The 16,023-nt window shown below is 38.4% G+C and overlaps 1 protein-coding gene across 5 annotated transcripts in view; it reads left to right on the top strand.

The window, feature by feature from the left end:
• Positions 1–16,023, top strand: part of DZIP1 (DAZ interacting zinc finger protein 1) — a 47,827-nt gene that overhangs the window by 15,594 nt on the left and 16,210 nt on the right. For all 5 annotated transcript variants that reach the window (XM_062020531.1, XM_062020530.1, XM_062020528.1 and 2 more), the window contains 8 exons: positions 2,907–2,991; positions 4,891–5,015; positions 6,759–6,917; positions 8,037–8,174; positions 9,319–9,381; positions 10,660–10,800; positions 14,112–14,160; positions 15,627–15,683. In XM_062020531.1, coding sequence (XP_061876515.1) covers positions 2,907–2,991; positions 4,891–5,015; positions 6,759–6,917; positions 8,037–8,174; positions 9,319–9,381; positions 10,660–10,800; positions 14,112–14,160; positions 15,627–15,683 — 817 coding nt within the window. The remainder of the gene's footprint in view (positions 1–2,906; positions 2,992–4,890; positions 5,016–6,758; positions 6,918–8,036; positions 8,175–9,318; positions 9,382–10,659; positions 10,801–14,111; positions 14,161–15,626; positions 15,684–16,023) is intronic.

Genomic DNA, 16,023 nt, shown 5'->3' with positions numbered 1-16,023 from the left:
TGTGACTCAGAAGTGACTCAGGCATGTGTGTGTGACTCAGGTAAAGAACCTCAGTAGGTTTGTTTCTTGAAGGTATTCCCTATTGCCATTCTGACTCCCTATGTCATGGCACTCTGGTTTTTGGGAGGCTTTTTTGTGTTCTGGATGTAATAGTTTGATTTCAGTATTTTTCAGCTTCAACATTTTTCAAAATTTTTCAAAATGAGCATTTTTCAAAAGGTTTCAGAAATGCAGACTGTGGCTTCAAATGTAGTCTGAATTCTAGAGAATACACAGGACACAGACTTGACATTATTTCAGACTAAATCTTTGTGTCTCTGTGTTTAGAGATAGTTTTCTTTAATTCTTGGGATACTAGCAGTCCTGGTCGTTAAAACTCTCTTTAATCATGGAATAGTTGTAGTACAGAATCAATGCAGGTTTTCTTAGTAGTATGTACAGTCTTATCTCACAGTATAATGCCACTTTCAGGAGGCTGGCAAAGTTTAATTTTTCAAGACATCAGCTAAGTTGACTCAAGTGTTTCTGTAAGGGAAAATCTACCTTATGTCCTGAGAGTAGACATATACATGTGATAGACTTCATGGGAACCTTACCTCAATGCATTCATCTGAATATTTGTCTTAAGGACAAGCTGCTGATGTATCATTTTCAAAAGTATTTATGCAATTTACAGAACAATTGTCTGTCCTGTGTTGCAGAAAACCCCATGATTACATGCATAATTTTATGTGTAAACTTCAGAAATTCTCATGCTTTGATTGCCAGTTAAATATTACCAAATTTTCCTGAAATACATATATACATATATAATACAACTGTCTCGATGTAAGCTGAAGAGCATGATAGTGAGGTAGGCTTGTCACTAATCTTCTGTTCAGTGGCATTTACAATAAAGCAGAGATGGAAATCTATTTCCAATTAAACATAAAGTAAATGTCTGCCCTCCTCCATTTTTTCATCTCTTAATCAATTTTTGTCTCTGGAGGTTATTGAGGTCCACGTGGGAAAATGAGTTTGGGGAGTGCTGCTGAAAAATTCCTGCAGTTCCAACAGCATTTTTGGAATTCTGAGTGTGAATGCCAGAGATAAATGAAACTCTTCCTAGGATATGTAAATGCAGGGTGATGGTGTGATCAGTAACAATAATTGTCTTACTTATCTATGCCATGATTTTGACTGATCTGCAGTGTCAGCTAATAAGGTTTTTGCTGGTGTTCCTGAGAGTAGTCAGGTTTCAACCCCTTAAAGTCTTGTCTGTAAGTAGTTATTTGCCTTTTTTAGCAGATGTACACTGTATATCTGATGTAACCATGCTTTGGAATTCAGATTGAACACCTTTAACCCACCACCAATGTAACCTCAGCCATGATATACTACTATAAAGTGGGACTGGTACCTACAAGTCATACATTTAAGTCTAGTTGGTCAATACCTTCATTAGAGTAATACAAATTTAATTTAAAGTAATACTTTTTAATCTTATGTTCTCACGCACAAGGTAGACATAAAGTGTACATTGTATCACACACCATGGAAGGTAGTTGCAAGGATAATGTTACATAATTCAAACCCTAAATATTCCCCTTATTATTCCTGTCTCCTGCAGTAAGAGCTTTCTTTCTCTACCAGCCACTCAAACTGACACAAAGTTTGTGCTTGAATGGATAACGTTATTTCACAGCCAATTTCATTCCATAAATCATGTGCAGTGTTACACTGTAAGCTCCCTCTTGGTTAGCAGCAGTGCTTTGCTACAGCTTTTTACTTTGTTTTTGTGCTAACACTTTTTTCATTTGTCCAACAAAATTTGCCTTAATAATTCATGGCTTTAGTGTTTTCCAAAAGATACCTGACTATCAGTGGCAGTATTTTAAATACTAGATGAAGTCTGGGAATTTGGTTATGGTGACGAGGTCTTGAATCTGTTAAATCAGTCTTTTATAATTGGATCACACTGAGGAGGAAAAAGGAGTCTGCTAGGTATTTTTGGCTTGTTAAAATTTACTTATTTGAAAAAAAAGTATAAGAAAGTAACAGCAAACAACCCTACCTAAAGCAAGTAGAGGCTTTGATTTACTGTCTTAGCAGTATGTTGCAAAATTTGTACATGTAGCTTTTGTCCTTGTACTACCCATTTATTTTAAATATTCTGAACACTAGTGGAATGTTCTTTGAAGGTGAACAAAAAAGTCTTTTAAAATGGGTAGGGTCCAAATCTGACTGAAAATAGAACTGAAAATGCAAAAATAAGAAGTAAATAATAGGAAAAGTAATTTAAACAGTTTTACACTTCATGAGGATGCTAAATAGCATACTAATGTATGTACCCACCTTTTCATGCAAAACCATTTAATGATTCTTTGACATATCTGTCGTCCTTCTACTGTTGTCATCTTACAGCTCACTTACACATACTCAAACTCATCTTTATTGGGTATTTTTTTGACTATATGGTGCTCTCTTTTGCTGTGATACAAGAATTTTAAGAATACCTGAGGTGCTAGTTAACTGCAGTCACTGTGCATTTTGCTGAATAATATTATCTTACTTTTCCTTATACAGGTAGGTTGGGAAGTATTAGTCTCTTATCTGTGGTTTATCTCTGAATTTAAACTTATTCGATCAGCCTTTTTTGTTTAGAGTTTATATGGTGCTAGCATAATGGGATTCTTGCCCATGAGCGTTACTAAGAGACATTAAGTAACACAGATGGATTAATAATTTTACAGAAATTTGGCATTTAGTAATTTAGAATTTTAGTCATAATTCTTGTGAAATGGAGTTTTATTAAAGCTACCTACTTTTGGCTTCTGGGTAAAATATAATAACCTTAACCCCTATACTTACCAAACGGATGTTAGAAATAACAAAAATATTTGTATCTGTTTTTTTTTTTTTTGTAGTGTCAGTTTTGTGAAAAGGCTTTTATGAGCTATTCATTTTTACAAAGTCACTTGCAAAGGCGTCATCCAGAAGAGTGTCAGATTGGTATGTACCTTCATGTTATCCCAAAAATTCAGGGAAATCATTTAGAAGATGTGTAAACATAGGGAAGATGTACATTCCATGTTTTTGTTTAACTGGGAAGAATGAATTGCACATTTCATTTTTAGATGGCAGCTAACCTATTTGTGTGAACGGAAGCAACACTGACTGACAAAATGTATTGTGTGACATGTTTCAGCCTCTGGAAAATAATTAACAAAAATTTGTATGCCATATTTGCATTACCTTTTCAAACTAACATTACTACTGAAGAGTCAGCAGCAGAGTTCGGAGCGTGGTTCCTTTTACGCATGTGTGTTACAAAGATGTGGGCAAAATGAACAAGTTGCCCTAAGGAAAATAGAATTGGACTATCCTGAACTAAGTGGACTGTAAAATATAGTGAGAAAAAGAAACTGTCCAGATTAATCTACATTCATCTATCTATGATATTCTTGGTTGCTATACCACTAGCTTATATTCTTCCGTCTCTCTTCATTGAAAAATGTTTAGTTTCAAAAGCGTTGCTCTCAAAGTTTGTTTCATTCATCTCTAAATTCTTCCTGTTAGACTGCATGCTTATCATTTATTGCTAAGGACTCAGGGCCACAAAGTTGGTTAAGGGAATGGAGCATCTTCCTTATGATGAAAGGCTGAGGGAGCTGGGGCTCTTCAGCTTGGAGAAGAGGAGACTGAGGAGTGACCTCATTAATGTTGACAAATATGTAAAGGGTGGGTGTCGGGAGGATGGAGCCAGGCTCTTCTCAATGATGTCCAGTGATAGGCAATGGGTGGAATGTAAGAGGTTCCAAAGAAATACAAGGAAGAATTTCTTCACTGTGAGAGTGACACAGCACTGGATCAGGCTGCCCAGATGGGTTATTGAGTCTCCTTCCTGGGGACATTCAAAACCCATCTGGATGAGTTCCTGTGTGTTACAAAGACGAGACCTACTCTAGGTCATCTTGCTCTGGCAGGAGGGCTGGACTAGATGGTCTTTCAAGGTCCCTTCCAACCCTTAAGATTCTGTGACTAACAAATATTGACAAATGAAAGTGAGTTAGGAAAAAAGAACATTTCGGAGGAGGAGTGGGAAGAATCTATCAAGATCTGCAGCTTGTCAGCCAAATGAAATGGCAGGGAAAACGACAGAAGCCTTAAGTGTCCAAGGAAGGGTTAATATTGAAAGAAGAAAGAAACTCTTATGCACTTTACATTTTATAAAAGTAAGAGTGAAAGATGCTGCAGAACCAGCTGAGCTACATTATCATATAAAGAATTAGTCTGTAATGGCTCTATGATAGAAATACTCCGTGCAGTTATTTCTGAAATAATATTCTGCACTTTGCTCAGATTCTCAGATGATGGGCTAGTAAATCTTTGGTAAATTGATAAAGCATTTCCAGATTAAAGATTGTTGTGATTTTTTACGTATTTTAACATGTTTTATTACAGTAACATTCTCTCTGACTCATTCCTGGTAACTAATGAGTTGTATTCCAAATGGACTCCTTACACAAGTTATTTATTCAGAATAAATTAAACCTAACATAGTTAAATAGTTGAGTTTCACTTTCTCCTTCACATGTCCTTTTCTGAGCCTGTGTGGCTTAGGTTCCTTTGAAATTAGATTACATAATACCTTTTCTTAGAATTAGTTCATAAATTATTTCATATGCCAGTAATATTGCTTTTTTTCAGTCTTTAAGGATAGTGTTAGCAACCCAGAGAACACATGTATTTAAAAACATCTTTGGAGAATCATGATGGTGGGAGGGTAAATATTCTATGACAGTCACATTTCATGCAGATATTAATGCAAATGTCTTTCTATAGCATTTCAATATCAAATGTCCAGAAATTAAAACAAACGTTTTTGAAATCTGTGTTTCTTTCAAACAGAACAGAAGAGGAAAGCAAAGACAGACAAATTGCAGGATGAGATTGATAAACTGAAGGAGCAATTGCAAATCACCAAGTCTCAGTTAGAGGCTGAACAACAGGCTAATATGATCAGATTTTCTAAGGTAACATACTAAATAAAATGGGCCTCTCTGAAGAGTTGGCATTTTGAACTGTATTTGCTTGATTTGTGATGAGAACAGAACAAAAATGTATTGACAGCTTGTGTGCCTGGCAGCAATGATGCTTGGCTGCTAGAGTATATCGTCCTCTCACATCCCCATAATTCTGAGCATCTGCTTTGTCCTTACTTATGTTTTAGACGTGCTTAGGACAACAGTTTTGTTACTGCTTGTTCCTAAGGCTGGATCGATGGGTCGAGGGCAATTTTATGAGGTTCATCAGGGCCAAGTGCCAGGTCCTACAGCTGGGCCACAGCAACCCCACACAATGATACAGGCTTGGGGCAGAGTAGCTGGAAAGCTGCCTGGAAGAGAAGGACCTGAGGGTGTTGGTTGACAGCTGTCTGAATATGAGCCAGCAGTGCGCCCAGGTGACCAAAAAGGCCGATGGCATCCTGGCCTGTATCAGAAATAGTGTGGCCAGCAGGACCAGGGAAGTGATTGTCCCCCTGTACTTGGCACTGGTGAGGCTGCACCTTGAGTACTGTGTCCAGTTCTGGGCCCCTCACTACAGGAAGGACATGGAGGTGCTGGAACATGTCCAGAGATAGGCAAATGAATCTGGTGAAGGATCTGGAGAACAAGTCTGATGAGGAGCAGCTGGGAGAGCTGGGGATGTTTGTCCTAGAGAAGAGGAGACTGAGGGGAGACATGATCACTCTCTACTTTTCTCTCCAGTAATGAATGATAGGATGAGGAAATGGGTTCAGGTTGTGCCAGGGGAAGTTTAGATTAGACATTAGGAAGAAACTTTTTTACAAAGAGAGTTATGAAGCACTGGAATGAGCTGCCCAAGAAAGTGGTGGAGTCCCCATCCCTAGAGATAGTCAAAAGATTAATAGATGAGGTGCTGAGGGTTATGGTTTAGTTTAATGATGCGCCTGGCACTGTTAGGTTAGTGGTTGGACTTGATGATCTTAAAGGTCTTTTCCAGCTCTAACAATTCTATGTTTCTGTGACAAACTGATCAAAAGCACTTGCCCATGAAAATAGTGGAATCAGCATCCCTGGAGGTATTTATAAGATATGTAGATGTGGCGCTTTCGGATGTGATTTAGTGGTGGATGTGGCAGTGCTGGTTTGACAGTTGGACTTGATGATCTTAAAGGTCTTTTCCAACTTAAATAATTCGATGAATCTATAAGATGTGTGGCCTGTTACTGAAGCAGATAAAATTACCTCCTCATGGCAGAGCCATCTTTAATATACTTTGTTGCCGTTGCTAAAAGCTGATGCAGCCACGCAAACTGCACAATTGAGAATGTATTGAAGTTTCCAAAAGCCTGTCAAGCTGAGGGAGTCCTCTGAGCTGAAAACAGCTCGGAGACCATTAAGGAAAATGTGCATATTTGCTTGCCCTCGTATTATTACTACCCACCGATACACTTATGGCCTCCATGAGAAACAGATGCTGAACTAGGTGGATCTTTGATATGACCAAATCAGGTCTCTCACGTGTTATTCCATGAAAAATATTGAACTACCAAAACTTCTTGAAGCGTAATTGTTTTGCCAGCAAAACGTGTAGTATACTACTCCATATTTTTTCGGAAACTGGTGTTTTTTCTTTGTTGGTATCATGGTGCTTCCCATTGAAAGTGTCTGCTTCCCACACCTGTTTTGGGTGTTTGAATTAGTACTGCATGTGGGGAAAAATAACTAATAATTTTTTTTAAATAATTTCAGGAATGTGAACAGCAAAAATCAAAAGAAGAAATTCTACAGACATTTCATAAATGGAAAGAGGAGGAAAAGGAGAAGCTGGCTGATGAAATAGAAAAAGTGAAAGAGATGTTTATGAAAGAGCTAAAGGAGTTATCTTCAAGAAATTCAACATTAGAAAATGTAAGTGATTTACATTTTCCAATGTTTTAAGGCATGAATCCCTTACAGTGAGTGGTAGTGAACTTCAAATATTTGGAATGTAATGGAGTCATCTTAGAACTCTTCTTACAAAACTTTAAAAATAATAGTTGAATAATAGCAGTAATAATACTTTGCATAATGATACTTTTAGTAACATATTTTCAGTTCTTTTCTTAATAGCATTGTTTTGGAATGAATTAGTTATGCCTTCAGCAATTAAGTCAGTATTTTCTTACCCATCAACCTCTGAATGCCTGTTAATAAATGAATAGGTACTGTCTCTCAGGCATCTGTTATACTAATGTGCTCATGACTGACATAAAAGGGACTACCTTTGCATTATAATCCTTACAGCAGAACTACACGTTGCCAGTAGATGCTCTGGAAATGCTTTCCAGAGTTTTGACTAGGAAGAGAATTGTAAAAGTATAGGTGGGTCAAAAAAAAAGTATGTGTGGCTCATATTTTGTAGCTGCTAGTTGCTATGTATATTTGCAAGGTATATTTGTGTTAGATATATACATTAATTATTACATGAAATTCATTAAATGCCAAACTCATGAAAAATGTGAGAAGTATCTGATGCAATCTCTGTGTAGTTAAGTTTAAAGTAAATCATAGAATTACAGTCTGGTAGGGGTTGGAAGGGACCTTTAGAGATCATCTAGTCCAAGCCCCCTGCAGAAGCAGGTTCACTTAGATCAGGCTGCACAGGAACATGTCCAGGCAGGTCTTGAAGACCTCCAAAGAAGGAGACTCCACAACCCCTCTGGGCAGCCTGTGCCAGGGCTCCCTCATCCTCACAGTGAAATAGTTGTTTCTTATGTATTTAAATGGAACTTTTTGTGTTCCAGCTTCATCCCATTACCCCTTGTCCTGTTGCTATCTACTATAGAAAAAAGGGATGTCCCAACATCCTGACACCCACCCTTGAGATATTTATAAATGTTAATAAGGTCACCTCTCAATCTCCTCTTCTCCAGACTAAACAGCCCCAGTTCCTGCAGCCTTTCCTCATATGATGTTGTATTAAAGAACAGTTTTAGACAACAATCTGTATGCATATTCAAGTCTTCATTTCCTCTCTTCTCCTTATAGCAACTGTTAGAATTACAGAAGTCAAATATGCAACAGAAATCAAATTTAGGGACGCTGAAAGACAGCCATGACTTTACAGAAGAGAAACCTCAGAGTCCTCAGGATTATCACAATGTGATTAAACTTCTTGAAAACCAGGTAACACTGTAACCTAATGTATTGCTCTTGACAGAGTACTTGTGTTCTTTTCGTTTTCATACATCTCTCAGTGATATTTTAAATCTGTAAGTAAAATTCTCATCCCTCTCAATGTCTTAAGTAATTGTTTTTAAAGATGTGCTGCTATTTAGAACAATCTCTATAATAAATCAGGAAATCATAATTTTTGTAGATAAACTGTTGTTTATTTCTTGATATTCACTTATTCTTATTAAAGATATCTAGCTTTACCAGGTATAGTCACAGTTCCATCCCAGAAGGCTCTAATAAGCCATTTTTGTAAGGACACTTATGGAAAAAAATTGATTTTTGCATTTTCCATGATGAAAAAGTGTTAAGAAACTTTCTGACAGGATTTGTCAACCTGTGGCTTTTGAGCTATGTAAAGCACTTCAGCTTGTCAGGTGCAACTTCTGTACCAGGACTGAATTCTCTGACCAGCACAGACACTGGTGTTAGTGAAAATCTGTTGGACAATACAAAGTCACACCTGTAGTAAAGCTAGAGCTCGGAAGGGCCACTGAGGCCAAGGTCATTGTATTGCTCTGAGATTCATCTGCATGTCTGGGTTGTTCTAGTTTAAAAAAAAAATAGTTGTGAGGTTTTTGGAATGTGGTCACTTCTGCTCAAAGATGTGGAAAGCTTAGCAAGTTTTACTTAATGGTTTTTATTTCATCAAAGAAAATTCTGTTCAGTCTAAAGCTGCTATATTAATACTTCTAAAAATCATCATTATGCAAGATACTTTGTTAATGAATGCTTGAAATGGTATTATTTGAGGGGGAAAACCCCCCTTTGCTTTTACTACTCTTACTGTTAATACACAGAGATGTGTCAAAATACTTGTGTATTTCTCACTCATAGTCACTATATATACATTGCAAGGAACAAATACATAATTTCTAGGCTGGTTTGTAAGAAAACCACACTCAAATGTATGAAACATGCTGATGACTGTTCTAGATCTTAATTATGGAGTTCCTTGAGCTTCATATCATCAATTATCTTTTCAGTGTTAATAATTTTCAGTATTTATGCTTTATTTAGAAAAATAAAGCTGCATATGTCAAACTAGATGTTAATGTGTTATTAACAGGAATTAATATTCATTTCCTCTATGCAGGAAAGTAACTGGACTTCTAGAATACAAGCCCTTTGTCATGACCATGAGACAGAAAAGTCTCTGGTAAGTGGCACAGCAAACCATTTAAACTAAAAGCAGACTTCTTACTTATGTTCTTGCCCTTTCAGTAGTTCTTCATATGCCACAATACATCTGTTGGATTAGAAAGCCTAGATATCAAGACTTTAAAAGAGTGTGTCTTAGATGTATTTATTATCTTTGCATTTCTGTTTGCTAGGATCTTGATGTTTCAGTTAAGGGCAGGGTTGAGACGAAACTTATCATTCGAGAGTCTATCAGACACCTGAAACCATATCTCTCTCTTGTAATTCTCTGAGCACTGTATTTTACACTGTTTTTCAGTGCTATATGGATGTGCTGGATAGTTGAACTAAAACTTGCCAACATGTAGCTTTCACCTGCCCTGTATCTTCTGCTACCATGGACCTAATGGCATCTATGATTCTGTGATATGTCTCAATCTTTTGTTTCATTTTCTCTTCTCTGTCACTTTGCTGCTGTTTTTTCTGTTGTGTTTTTGTAACGCAGGATCTGTTCAGCTTTTCCAGGAAAAAACACCATGGCATTTTGTTTCGCATCAGTTTATATATTTTTACTATACAAAGCTTTATTCCTCAGATTTTTTTTTTTTATGTCTGCATTTCTTTTTAATCTCTTTCCTGCTTTGTTTCTCTTGCTTCTTTTCCTTTCATTTTTCTTTCATCTGCGTGACCATGTAAGAACTGAGCAGATCATAGTGGTCTGACCAATGCTTCTCCTCTGGCAAGAAAGCAGTGGGGAGGAACCATGGAACGTTCCCCTAAAAGGATGTAGTTAATGATACACCTACATACAATGCACGAATAAAATAAGGGAGGAGTAATGTAAGTATTACTTTTGGGATGGTGCACCTAAGATATTGTTCCCTGTCTTCTACGTTCAGAGATAATATATTATGTTTATCATGCAAGTTCACACCTCCTCTCCTTAAAAATATCATTATTTGACACTATTTCTAACCACAACATTTTTATAGAGTGGTATGCTTTTCCTGCAATCTTCTTTTTTAGACAATCACAGTAATGTGTTTGTATGTCCCTTTCTTTGCTTTGGAATTTGAGTAGTCTTCCTTGTGTCAATAAAAGTGATCCAGACAACTGTTTTGTGATATCTGCAAGTCCTGATTAAAGCACAGGAGATACTAAGTTGTTTGGTTTTGTTTTGATTTTTTAAAAATATTTAAAATATTGAAGCATGACACTTGCCCATTAAAACTTTATAGCATTAAAATATTTTATATAATATTAAGCTGAAGTTACTTTTCTTCTGATTGCTTTCTAGCTAAAGTCAGAGATTGAGAAACTTAAATCATCAATGAGAGAAAACCTGAATAAAAATAACGCCTTCTACCAGAAGAGGATAGAAGAACTAGTTCAGGAGATTCAGAAGAAGGATGATATGATTATTACTCAGCAGAAAAAGGTCTGTTTTGTGAAGCACTCTGTGTTAGGGACCATAAGAATCATCTCAATACAATGACGATATCAGTGTGTCCAGAGGAGGGCGATGAAGATGGTGAAAGGCCCTGAGAACCAGACTTCTGAGTGGCTGAGGTCACTTGGTGTATTTAGTTTGGAGATGAGAAGGCTACATGGTGATGATGTTGCTACAGTTTCCTCAAGGAGGGCAGTGGAGGAGGAGATGCTGATCTCCTCTCTCTGAGGAAATGGAATGGAGCTGTGTCAGGGGAAGTTGAGACTGGACATTAGGAAAAGGTTCTTCACTGGCAGTTGGCCACTGGAACAGGCTCCCTAGGAAAGTAGTCACAGCACCAAGCCTGACAGAGTTCAGTGAGCATCTGGATGACATTTGAAGTCATAAGGTTAATACTGAGGTAGTCCTGTGAGTAACAGGGAGGTAACTCAATGATCACAGAATCATAGAATGGGAGGGTTGGAGGGGACCTCTAAAGATCATCTAGTCCAAACACCTGCTAAAGCAGGTCCACCTAGATCAGGTCACACAGGAACGTGTCCAGGGGGGTTTTGAAAATGTCTAGAAAAGGAGACTCCACACCCAGCCTGGGCAGCCAGTGCCAGGACTCCCTCACCCTCATAGGAAAAGGTTTTTCCTTAAGTGGAACTTTTTGTGTTCCAGTTTATATCTGTAACCCCTAAACCTATCACTGGACACTACAGAAAAAAGTGTTGCCACATCCTCCGGATATATACCTTTCAAATACTTGTAAGTATAAAAGTGGTCCCCCCTCAGTCTCATCTTCTCCAGGCTGAAACAGCCCCAGTTCCCGCAGCCTTTCCTCATAAGGAAGATGCTCCAGTCCCCTGATCATCTTGGTAGCCCTCTCTGGGTTCTCTCCAGAAGTTCCCTGTCCCTCTTGAGCTGAGGAGCCCTGAACTGGACACAGGACTCCAGATGAGGCCTCACCAGGGCAGAGTAGATGGGGAACAAAACCTCCTTCAACCTGCTGGCCACACTCTTCTTGATGCATCCCAGGATGCCATTGGCCTTCTTGGCCACGAGGGCACATTGCTGGCTCATGTTCAGTTTATTGTCAACCAGGACTCCCAGGTCTCGCTCTGCAGAGCTGCTCTTCAGCAGGTCAGTCCCCAGCCTGTACTGGTGCATGGGGTTGTTCCTTCCCAGATGCAGGACTCTGCACTTGTCCTTGTTGAACCTCATGAGGTTTTCTCTGCCCTACTCTCAAGCCAGTTGAGATCCCGCTGAATGGCAGCACAGCCTTCTGGGGAATCAGTCAGTCCTCCCAGTTGGGTGTCATCAGAGAACTTGCTGAGGGTACACTGTCCCCTCATCCAGGTCGTTGGTGAAGTTGTTGAACAAGACTGGCCCCAGAACCAATCCCTGTGGAACTCCACTGGCCACAGACCTCTAACTTGACTCACCTCTGTTATCATCACCCTCTGGGCTCTGTCATTCAGTCAGTCCTTTATTTTCTTCACCATCCACTCATCCAAGCCACACTGCCTGAGCTTTCTGATGAGGGTGTTATGGGAGACAGTGTCAAAAGCCTTGCTGAAGTCAAGCTAGATGACATCCAGTTATCCCCTCATCTAGCCATCCAGTTATACTTTCATAGATGGCTATCAGGTTGGTCAAGCAGGATTTCCCCTTGGTGAATCCATGCTAACTCCCCTTGATAACCATCTTTTCCTTCATGTTGTTTGGAGATGGCATCCAGGATGAGTTGTTCCATCACCTTTCCATGGATGGAGGTGAGACTGACTGGCCTGTAGTTTCCCAGGCCTTTCTTTTTGAGCACTGGAATGACATGGCCTTCTTCCAGCCCTCAGGCATCTCACCAGTCCTCCATGATCATTTGAAAATGATAGAGAGTGGCTTAGCAATAATATCAGCCAGTTCCCTCAGTGCTAGTGGGTGCATCCTTTCAGGTCGCATAGATTTAGGGGTGTTAAGCTTGCCCAACAGGTCTCTAACTTCATCCTTTTCCACCAAGGGAAAATCTTCTGTTCTGCAGACTATTCCACTATCCTCCAGGGACTGGAGTCTCTGAGGGTCAGCCTTGACAGAGACGACTTTGATGATGATCCTTAAGGTCCCTTCCAACCTCAGATAGTCTATGATTCTATGAAATTATTTGTTTGGAAATGAATTGTTTTTTCTTAATACACTTTTGTTCAAACATAACTATAGATTTTTTGAGGTGATTGATGGGTGAAGATCTGGATGGTCAGGATTTTAGACAGTTGCGTGATTATGTGGTCCTTACAACCTATTCCTCACTGAGATGGTGTGTTCTTTACAAACTGATATTGATTTTACACATTTTTCTTGTAATGTTAAATGCTTAAAAATCCGAAAGACACATAATAGCTTTTACGTCTCCATGTTCAATTTGATAGCTAGATCAGTAGAGGACTTATTCCTCGACAAATTTCTTACACTAGAGAAATTTCTTGTGCTAAAGTGACCTTTTGAATCAAAACCACAGAGGTGAAAGACTCAGAGGAATCTGAGTTTGGTGTTTGTGAAATACAATTGTGCAGATCTACATTCTCCATTCCAGGAAATTTGAAGGGCTTGAGAAATAGCCAACACTTTTGTAGAGTCCAAATTGAAAAGACAATAAACTGAAGCACTACTAGCTAAAAGAGTCCAATATCTTGTGCCAGCTCCAGCTGACATTGTTGTGTGTCTATATGGTCTGGAATTAGCTTTTGTTTTGGGAAGAACATTGTCCAGAACATTGTTTTGGTGATATAGGATTCATAAGTTTCTGGGGTTTTTGATACCTAGTTACAGGCAGCTGGTTTCCTCCAGTCTCTTAGTTTTGTTCAGTGCACATCCTGGGGTTCAAATAGATAAAACTGAGGAGCAGACAGGAGAACTGTTGATACCTTTAAAGTCAATGTGTAATTGTTTCCCTAGAGTGGAGCTAGGCTTGCAAAACTGAACATGAATTGCTTAACCAAAAAGTATTGAAATCATAGTGGCTCATAAGCCCACTCTCATTTCACTTCATAGCTTGTAATAACAAGGTGTACAAAGCACGAGTTCACGTAAGACAACAAACAGAAATAAGTCTTCAGCATTCATTAAGCATGAATGAAATATACATCAGGCAGTAGAAGAGAGTTCTGCAAAACTAGTATTTTCTTCCCAAATCATCAACAATAATTTCTGTTAAGGAATAGTACTAAAAATTTGATACTAAGTATTTTGTACTAAATGTGCATTTGTAGGTATCGATCATTTACATTTGCAGCTACTCATATCTCTGTCTTTTTCTCTTTCAGATAAATGAGTTTTCCACAAAATCTATCCCAAGCATTAAATCACGTGATGGTAAGTACCAGCTGTAAGGAATTGTTTCTTGTTTCTGATTTCAGCAGCTTGGCAGAAACAAATGTTAGTATGTAACAAGTTTTGGGTTTACTTTATGTCATTTTATTTGTTTTTTCATGCCCGACTATCCTTATGCTGTAGAACTTACTGAAGAGGAAATACTGAAAGAGCAGATGTTGAAGAAGTTTTAAGAACTGTATTTTTATCTGTGCAACGTTTTAATGTTCAAAGCGCATTACAAATAGCTTAACCCTCTAACAGTGTCTTAGGATGTAGTCCTGCACCACCAGCACCTATATAGTTGATGAGGTAGTTGCAGTGACTAGAAAGAAATTTATTGCAATAGATGGTGACAGCTGAGTTACTTCTAATCCCAGTTTGGAAACAGACTTGCTCTATCAGCAAGACACTGGCTTGAACCAAATCTAACAGCAGGGTGTATGTTAGATTGAGGAGAGCCTAGTAATAGTCTGACTGTCTGGCTTTTCAGGTAGAGCTGGTCATATTCAGCCACAATGAAGCCCAGAGCAGTGTAAGATCATGGCACACAGGGGACTTTGCTCCTAGTCCCTGAGCTGATCTGAGGAATGTAGAATTGAAGTGATAATTCACGTCAAGGCTACAGTGTATACATGATGTAGCTAGGGTTTACAGTAATTCATGTGAAGTGTGGATGCAGCAGATGATCAGGGGACTGGAACATCTTTCATAGGAGCAAAGGCTGTGGGAACTGGGACTGTTTAGTCTAGAAAAGAGGAGACTGAGGGGAGATCTTATAACATTTACAAATATCTCAATGGTGGATGTCAGGAGGTTGAGACATCCCTTTTTTCTATTGTAGCTAGCAACAGGACAAGGGGTAATGGGATGAAGCTGGAACACAAAAAGTTCCACTTAAATACAAGAGAAAACTATTTCACTGTTCAGGTGAGGGAGCCCTGGCACAGGCTGCCCGGAGAGGGTGTGGAGTCTCCTTCCTTGGAGGTCTTCAAGACCTGCCTGGACATGTTCCTATGCGAGCTGATCTAGGTGACCCTGCTTCTGCAGGGGAGGTTGGACTAGATGATCTCTAAAGGTCCCTTCCAACCCATATCATTCTATGATTCTATGATAATACATGCCTCCATCAGCCTAGACTTGATTAAGCTGCTTGGGGCCAAAGCTGCCTCATTGGAATATGATGACAGCATAGAGATGTGACCAAAGAGATGATCACATTCCAGTTCAGTGATGATTTAGTTACTGTTTTCTGTGCCTGATTCTAAAAGTATTAAATACATGAAGCATCTGAAGAGATGTACTTTTATGTTGTGAAGGACCATCTTTGTAAATTATTATTTTTTCCTCATTAAAACAAAATTACATAATTTAGAAATATGATTAAATAGCGCTACATTTAAGAATCTGTTTGTGTTATTGTCTACTATAATACATTTACTTTATTTTTTACTTTTATGCTACTTTAGTGAGCACTACTGTAGAGCATCTTGAAAGTTCTAAGCCAAGTATGCCAGTGATGCATGGTAAGTTTATTTTTTTTTATAGGTCCAGATCCAGTATTTTCAAATCCAACTCTCTTGTCTTCTTAAATGTGTTGCTTGTCAGATTGTAGCTGTAAGAGTAGTTGCATTGAAATAACAGAATTTTAATTGCTTTGCTGTATGTCAGTGTTGAGAATTCCTATCCAGTAACTGTAAAGATTGTTTTTATTTTTAAGTAGGAAATTAATGAAAAATGAGCTTTTGTTCAAGTAAAATGTTTAAATGTTAAAAAATGGTTTATGAATTTGAATTCTAATTAATTTTTTAATTAGAATTTCTTTTAGTTTTAAAACCTGTCAAAGGGAGCCAAAATGGAATTTGT

The sequence above is a fragment of the Colius striatus genome, chromosome 1 (assembly GCF_028858725.1).
Source record: "Colius striatus isolate bColStr4 chromosome 1, bColStr4.1.hap1, whole genome shotgun sequence".
Taxonomy (NCBI): domain Eukaryota; kingdom Metazoa; phylum Chordata; class Aves; order Coliiformes; family Coliidae; genus Colius; species Colius striatus.
Note: the sequence above shows the minus strand (reverse complement) of the source record. Positions and strands in the feature narration are given on the sequence as shown.